This window comes from Arachis hypogaea, chromosome 16 (genome assembly GCF_003086295.3).
Source record: "Arachis hypogaea cultivar Tifrunner chromosome 16, arahy.Tifrunner.gnm2.J5K5, whole genome shotgun sequence".
NCBI lineage: Eukaryota > Viridiplantae > Streptophyta > Magnoliopsida > Fabales > Fabaceae > Arachis > Arachis hypogaea.
In genome coordinates this window covers 16,405,046-16,413,233 of record NC_092051.1, presented here as the reverse complement: position 1 = coordinate 16,413,233, position 8,188 = coordinate 16,405,046, and the positions used below count along the sequence as shown (strand labels likewise).

At 30.4% G+C, this 8,188-nt stretch overlaps 2 protein-coding genes and 1 non-coding gene across 3 annotated transcripts; all 3 read right to left on the bottom strand.

Annotated features, from left to right (window-relative positions):
• Positions 1 to 1,194: 1,194 nt before the first annotated feature.
• On the bottom strand, positions 1,195 to 5,164 carry LOC112758072 (putative F-box protein PP2-B12). Its single transcript, XM_025806648.2, has 3 exons — positions 4,676 to 5,164; positions 2,083 to 2,201; positions 1,195 to 2,001 (listed from the first exon to the last, which is right to left on the bottom strand). The coding sequence occupies exons 1-3, from the start codon at positions 4,928 to 4,930 to the stop codon at positions 1,572 to 1,574; spliced, it is 804 nt and encodes a 267-aa protein (XP_025662433.1). The 5' UTR covers positions 4,931 to 5,164; the 3' UTR covers positions 1,195 to 1,571.
• On the bottom strand, positions 1,313 to 1,410 carry LOC112762064 (small nucleolar RNA snoR69Y). The gene has a single exon (XR_003182422.1). It is a non-coding gene; the product is annotated as a small nucleolar RNA snoR69Y (small nucleolar RNA).
• A 146-nt stretch (positions 5,165 to 5,310) lies between the features above and the next one.
• On the bottom strand, positions 5,311 to 6,629 carry LOC112758071 (F-box protein PP2-B15). Its single transcript, XM_025806647.3, has 2 exons — positions 6,169 to 6,629; positions 5,311 to 6,096 (listed from the first exon to the last, which is right to left on the bottom strand). The coding sequence occupies exons 1-2, from the start codon at positions 6,448 to 6,450 to the stop codon at positions 5,512 to 5,514; spliced, it is 867 nt and encodes a 288-aa protein (XP_025662432.1). The 5' UTR covers positions 6,451 to 6,629; the 3' UTR covers positions 5,311 to 5,511.
• Positions 6,630 to 8,188: the final 1,559 nt, after the last annotated feature.

The following is an 8,188-nucleotide window of genomic DNA, read 5'->3' as shown; positions in this document are numbered from 1 at the left end:
CTTGCATTAAACTCGCTTTTATTTTATATAATTTTTTTAATTTAATAAAAACTTAATATTTAGTTATTTACTCAATTATAAAATTTCTATCAACATTATGTAATAAGTTTTGGGGTGAATCTAAGCTCAGATTCCATTTAACTAATGACACACTCTTTGTTTTAAATGGATAATACTAAAAAATTAATAATAACTAATAAGATACCATGTAATATTATTAAATTTTTATTTCATAATAAGTTTTCAATAGTTGACATATATTTTATTCAAAAATTAACAATATAAATGAGCAAAATTTTTTTCCATAATATTAAAATAAATAATTTTCATCTAAAATTTGAAGTTTTCTAGTGGACTCTATATTAAAAACATATAATATTTACATTCCTAAAAAAATTATTAAACACAAATAAGATAGTATTTTATTTTTCTTTGTTTCTGGCTTCCAATAATTTCCCATATTGTTCAAAAACTTGCACGGAGAAATTTCGAAAACAATAACAGCCTAAAAATCTTGACTATAGCCCAACATATAATCCCAATCAATAATTAGAGCAATTCCAATGAAATTAATTTTAAATTTTTTTTTTATTTTAAAATTTATATTAGATATTATTTTTAAAATAATATTAATATTAATAAAGTGATATCATATTATTTTTAAAAAAAATTAATATAATACTTTTACTTGTATAATTTATTAAACTCTCATTAAATAAATATTATAATATTATTATTATAATAATATTATTAAAAAATTGTAATAAAATTTAATTAAGATGTACTCAAATAAATTAAATATTTTAATTTTTTAAATTTAAATACACAATTTTAAATCTTTACATTTTTAAAATTATTAGTTTTATAATTTTATATTTTTATTTTATTTAAATTTTTATTATTTAATTAAAATGATTTAAAATAATTAAAAATAATTTAAATATAAATTAAAATAAAATTAAGTATTAAAGTGACAAATTTTATATTAAATTTTAAATCAAAATTTTCATGTCATTCAAATTATCTCCTCCAATACACACATTTACCGTACACACCCAGTAATAAACGGATCTAACTATCCTTTGTATGGTGCCACCAATTTGTGAGGGACGCCATAAAATCCACCTATGATTGTATATATATTATTTTAATGTGTAATTTACACAAACAATTAATTTAGTTAGACTAATAGAATAAAAATGAAATGATGTGATAAACCATGGATTTCTTGCAAAACTTGACAAAGAGTTGGAGCCAGTAGGAATCTGATTAAATAAGAAGGAACAAAAGATAACACTTAACTGGAGAGTAGGTATAGAAGCTCAGACAGATGTGGATAATTCCATTCCCGGACCTTGGAAAAGGCCTCATAATGAGCTGGGATTCACATTTATCATCATTGCCATACACAAAATTAAAATTGCTTAATCTGAACAAAATTGACCTCATAATCCTCAACACAAAATCACAGGAAACAATCATATAACCAGCAAACCAAGTAATGAAAGTGCTGCATTTGGTGGCATTGAGTATTGACACCCTGCATTTATAAACACCGAGCACTGCTAGGGTTACACGGGAAAGGCGGTGTGAGAAAAACGCTTTTGGGCCTTGTTTGGAACATTTTTGGGCCTTATTTCAATTCCATCAACAATAAGCCCACCTTTCAAGTGGACGCCTTTGACCTCCTTGAGGCCCATTCTTACAACCTCTTTATCCAGCCCAGTATAGAAGCTCCCCAACTCAATCTCCAACCATTCTTCATTTTCAGCATGGGAATGTGTGTGTGAGGGGCGTCGTATATAAACAGTTCCATGTGATTTGTAATTGGGAAGTTCAACCGACACGTGTGACGGTAAAGAGTCCAAGCCATAGGCACGATCAGCTATTTTCACTTTCAGATACGCACCGTATAATGTTTTGGGAGATAACATTCCAGTGCTTATGCTGCCATTCATTTCTAGCCAGCAAATTGTTCTTAGTTCAGCAGCTTCTTCAAACCTATTAATTAATATGCTTAATTGCTAATTAGCATTATAAATATGATAATTAGGATTATAAATAAATCATATGTGCTCAAACCTTGAGCCTTCAACTGGTTTCCAGGACCAATATAGAGGGCAGTTCCCCCATGCAATTGAAAGCTCCCTTGCACTCAACTGGTAGCATATTTTTCCTGAATTTTTCTCAATCCAGAATATCTGTTTTAAAAAAATTATTAGCTAACACGTGTCCTGAAAATACAAGTTAAAATTGCTAACAATAGAAAATTTTAAATAATTTACTTTAATAAATACAAAATTTAAACTTAGTATATTTTAAAAAAAAATTAATTGATAATTTTATCATGTGACAAAGACACATGTTAGTTAAATTTTATAAAAAAAATAATAAAAATAAAAATAGTTTTCATGTAAATCAGAATTTGGTCTAGTCTCTTTTCATTTATGTCGCGAATTAATTTTTTATATTAGTAATTTATTTCTTTACAAGAATAAATTAAAATTTACTTCGAAGATTCACTTGAGCAACCACAGGTGATAGAGCAAATATGAATTTACTCTTTAAGAAATTCATATTTGCTCCACCGCCTGAAGATCCTAAAGCAACCTTGAGGTAATTAACAATAATTGCGTCGCTTTGCATTATGTGTCCTACTTACCAGAATTACAAATATAAACTACAAGTGTTGGGTGACATATTGCTCATAGAATATTACATGAAAATCTCATTTATTAATGTGTGTAGAGATTATTATTAAGCAACAACTTTTTAGTCAGCATTGATAACAAAATATTGGTTGGAAATGCCATCTTTTTCAGGGGTCAACGACCCATGTAGACACTGCTGCTAGATAAGCATAATGCTTGAGTTACCAACAACAACAACCCAATCAACAAAAGAAAAAGGTGGGTGTGAGGAAGATGCCTGGTTCTATCTCATTCATATAATAATAAACCATTAAAGCATAGCCTCTTGTAGCTTCAACAATATATTTGTGTACTCTATATTAGCAAATCATTAAGAATTAGGTTAATAAAAAAAAAACTTTGATGTAATATATCTTTTATGAAACTGTAAGTAGTGTAGTAGTGTAACATTTTGCATTGTTGTAAACAATCTTCAAATGTATTATAAAGTTACATTAGTTAGCAAATTGTGCCCCGAAAAAATAATAAATTGCATTTTTTGCAATAAGAACAATTATTTTACAAATTTTTAACGTAGACTGTATATCATAAAATTTAAAAAACACAGGCACTCCAACAAATTTTTCACAGGGGATTCCGTCATTGGTACTTGTCATGTAAGTGTTCAAATCAATGACTTTGAGTTTTGGATTGTAATAATTGAATGATTAAAAACACAAAGACTATCATTCATCATTGGTCTTTCCCGTATAGTCCAAGTTAAAATTAAAATAATTATCCCAAGGGTAGAGATCATACATGCGATCCATGTGAAAAATAAAAATTAAAGGATAAAATATATTTTTTTTCTTAAAATTTAATTTTTTTAAATATCTATAACATTTAATTTTATTTAATTTTGTCTTTATATTTTTTAGTTTATTCTTAATATTTTAGATTTATTTTAAAATTATCTTTAGATATTTTTAATTTTGTTCCTAATATTTTAGATAGAGTTAATATTCAAAAATAATTTTGATACAAATAAAAAATATTAAAAATAACATTAAATACAATTAATATTAGGAGTATTTAAAAAAAAAATCATAAACATTAAAGACTAAAAAACATACTTTACTCAAAATTAAAATAAAAGGTGAATGCAGTAAGGGCCCCATTTGGGTTGTTACATGCTTTCCTTGATATTTATTTATTTTCACAATGATCAGCAATGTGCCTACAAGACACAATTAAATTGGACAAAGTTAAAGCATTAATCAAACTTCATTTTCCCAATTTAGTCATGTTTTGAAAGGTTTCATCGCGTTTAATTAATCACCTGCATGCTTTTTTCCGTTATTAGTGATTGAATGTGAAAGCAGTGTGCGTGACACTGCCCTTAATAATATAAATTTTAACTATGTTATTAGAATGATCAAAATCATTTATTTTATAAAATATATATTAGAATATAAATTATATATTAAAATAAATTAAACAACATATTTATTTATAGATAAATATATAATAACTAATTTTAATAATTTATTTTAATATAAAAATAATATTTTTATATATTTATAGTTGTTAAATCTTATAAACTTTTATGAATTTTGTCTACTACTCGTTGAATATCAATGACTTTGACATTGCGAGAACATGATTGAGACATTTGGAGACACATAGCAAGTTCGCAGGTTATCCCCAAAATTCTCTATCGGTAGAGTTATTCATAAATCTAACAAGTTGTATTTATAGGAACGTGATATTTATTTTACATATGATCACATAAACTTTTTTTATGTTATGTGTTTGTATGAATTTATAACAAAAAAAAAAATCATATTATCAAAATAAAAGCGCAATATTCATTCTCTATTCGTATATACAGATAAAAATAGATCTCATCAATTTTGTGTATGCAACACATACTTAATTATGTGTTATAGTTTGTACAATTGTTTAGGATTACTCTTTTCAATAGTGAATAATCGTGCTATACTATGAAAAATACTAATGAAAGAGTAGATTTGACGAAAAATTACCTTGTTACCGCCGTCAATTAGTTGTGGTGTACATAACGTGACAAACATGTATTTCTTATTAGAGGAGCACGAAAATGAAGGATTCACGATCCTTGAAACAATTTGTTCACAATCAAGTGGCAAAAACTTTTCCCACACGCTGTCTGAATCAGCCATTGACTGCAACGTCGTTGAAACCAGGCACAAACTACACGCATCTTGTGGGGATGCAAACGATAAAATGTGTGCAAAACAATCCTCTGGCACACGTTCCATTATTCAGATCAACACCCCTTAATTTTTGTTAACCCTTACCAAACCGGAGAGACAGATCAAGATTTTCAAGAGGCAGTGTTCGCTGCTTCCATTCTTCCACAAATTAAAGGGCAAGTTCTACTATATATATAGTACTTAACTTGGGATATGGTCCAACTATATCATATATAACGCTACTATGTCGACATTCTTTTTGGGTCTGTGTTAACATGTAGCCGTAATATGAGCACATCTTATACAGGGAATAGTACTACTATCCTTTTTTTTTTTTTTATATATCAAAGTTAGTAACGAGACTCGAACTCGCAACCTTTAGGTGAGTATGAGAAGACTATGTCATTTGAGAATTGAGATATAGCTCCATGGTTAGTACTACTATCTTTTATACTATATGAATTTTGAATTTTCATTTATCATTTTATAAAAAAAAATGGTATGTAGCTTAGTCCAACCATCCAAAAAGTTGGGAAAACAACCACATGAATCCATGTATCTTTGGCATCACATCATGACGACAAAATATCTCTCAACGAATGGAACAGTCAACAGACTATGTACACAATGAGATAGTAAACCGCCACCTAGTGTGTAGGCCTAACATGAATGCCTTGGACGATAAGGCCGGCCTTGAAATGGTAACCAACCTCCATAAGAGTGATGTTGATCTCTTGATCAGTGTCTCCGGTGAAGAACTCCCCTATCTGAATCTCCATCCACCCATCATCATCCTGTCTTTTCAATGGAACTGAAATATTCTCTTGTTCTTGGTTTCCCAACATGTGGCTTCGGTTCCCGTACATTAGCCTCTCCATCATGCGCTTCTTCTCCTCCTTCTGGCATAAGTAAGCCTTTCCTCTCTGCACCACTTTGTCCCCAATCGCAACCGATACCTCCGCCGGCGCAGAGTCAAGCCCATAAGCTCTGTTTGACGACACTTTCATTATCAGATAAGCCCCGTATGTGGTTCTCGCTGTCAGCTCCCCTGTTCTCATCTTCCCCTCAATTTGCAACCAGTTCACTGTTCTCAACTCAGCCACCATTGAGAACCTTGATTCAGGGGTTTGTGTCCAGGTCCAGTAATTTGTGTCTTGGCTCCATGCTATAGACAACTCCGTTGCAGATAAGATATACGAAATTTTACCGGAAGACTTGTCCAATTTGAAGATCTGCTTGTAACAGGGGACACAATAGTAAGAAACTAAACTAAGATTCTTGAGAGTGGGATCCAATAGAATTACCTTGTTGCCAGAGTCAAGGGGGAGGGGATGGGAGAGTGCTTGAAAGAGTTGCTTGTGATGATGAGAGAATTGGAGGAGGGGAAGGGGATTGACAGCCCTTGAGACAATGTCTTCATAGTTGGATGGTAAGAAGGACTTCCAAACGGTGTCGGAGTCGGCGGCGGAGTGAAGGGTTGGGGAGACAAGTGAGAATGTGCATGCCTCGGCAGGGGACAAGTACGATAAAATGGAACAAACACAATCTTCCGGCAAGAGTTCAATGTTTGAGCAATAAGTTGCCATGGAAGAGATATTTTAGTTGCTATGGGCTCTTTTTATCCAAGGTTTGAAAATGATACGGCGCTGGATTCAATTTATAGCTACTTTTATACAAGTTGCAAGGTAATAAGTGCAGTGCCAAGTCGTTTAAGGGGGGTATTTATAAGGAGCCTTCAACGAACCATCCGCTTCCTTCGCTTTTATCTCTTTTAATAATTCATAACATCAATTTAACTTTTCGTCTTTTTTTTTTTTTTTTCTAAAATTCCCTGATAAGGTTTTGTACACATCATAATAAACTTTTGTCTCTTTTGGGTAATCGGCAATCGGCATCTTGTTTTTAAGGAACTAGTATTGGTCAAGCCTTTGGCATCTTGGTTTTAAGGAACTAGTATTGGTTAGGCAAAAAAAATAAAAAATAAAAATGGAGGATTGAATATAATTATGGTATTGCACTTGGAGATGGGTCGAGTTAAGTTGAACATTAGTTTTGACGAGTTTGGTTCATAACTCAAATATAGGTTTATTATTTTTTATAGGTTTTTTCAGGCTTAACCCTAAAACCCAATAAATCCACAAACCTATTTGAAAAGTATGTTTCGTGAATTAGAACTCAAAAAAATAATAAACTTAAAAAATATAAATTAACATTAAATGAATTTTAAAATTTATTCATATTTTATAAAAAAAATTATTTATATACAATTCTTAATTACATATTGTAATCATATTGACAATTCATAAATTTTTTCTTTAAACAAAGAAAAATGATCTTAATTAGTATTGATTATTAATTCTTTTTAATTTTGTTTTGTGTTTAATAGAATAATTTGTTTTTACAAAAAAAATATTATGATTAATTGGCCAACAAATTTGTAAATTTTATTTTTTAAGCTTATGTCTTGACTTTTTTTAACTAATAGGTTCTATAAAAAACTAAAGCTTATTCTATTTTTTGGCGGTCTAGCCTATCCTATTTAATAAAACGAATCGAGTCAAATCAAATTTAAAATGAGTCGAGCCACAGATCCTTGTCAAATACCTAACCCACTTCTACCCCCTAATTACCCTGCTTATTATTTTATACACACCGTTCATGATTAATAGGGCTGCACACGGATCAGATCGGATCAGATATAGCCTAAAATTCTATCCAATCCGCACTGTACTGATCGGATCGGATCGAATACGATATCCGCATTTTTTTAGGCTGGATCCGATCCGATCCGATCTACATACTTGCGGATCGGATCGGATCGGATATCGGGTATATCCGCATAATTCAAAAAAACTATTTTAAGATTTTGTTTGGCTATTTTTACAAAAAAAAATCCAGAAAATTTATTTTTCACGTGTTTAAGCCTATTTATTTCTAAAATATTATCAATAAAAGTTCTCTTGAATAACAAAAACAAAATAATAACACAAGATTTAAGTTTAATTATTCTAAGTTGAAGTACAACATAAAAAATTAAAAACAAGATATCATAAAATTCATAAAATAACATACTAAAATTTATATCACAGTAGGGTTTATTTTCTTAAATTATGCTACTTGTATGAGATGTGCGGATATGCGGATTTGCGGATCGGATCCGCAGATATCACTGTCAAATCCGCAATCCGATCCTACCATAGTGCAGATCGAATCTGATCCGATCCGATAACTCTGCGGATCGGATAATATCTGCAAAATTCGGATTGGATGCGGATAATTACCGCGAATATGCGGATATTATCCGATCCATGTGCAGCCCTAATG

Bases quoted from the DNA above. Each gene is read 5' to 3' on its own strand.
- LOC112758071 (XM_025806647.3), bottom strand. From the start codon at position 6,450: ATGGCAACTTATTGCTCAAACATTGAACTCTTGCCGGAAGATTGTGTT. The intron at 6,097-6,168 runs GTAATTCTATTG...TGTTACAAGCAG, and splicing joins CCCTTGACTCTGGCAACAAG to ATCTTCAAATTGGACAAGTC.
- LOC112758072 (XM_025806648.2), bottom strand. From the start codon at position 4,930: ATGGAACGTGTGCCAGAGGATTGTTTTGCACACATTTTATCGTTTGCA. The intron at 2,202-4,675 runs GTAATTTTTCGT...TTTTTAAAACAG, and splicing joins TAATTGACGGCGGTAACAAG to ATATTCTGGATTGAGAAAAA. The intron at 2,002-2,082 runs GTTTGAGCACAT...ATTAATTAATAG, and splicing joins AAACCAGTTGAAGGCTCAAG to GTTTGAAGAAGCTGCTGAAC.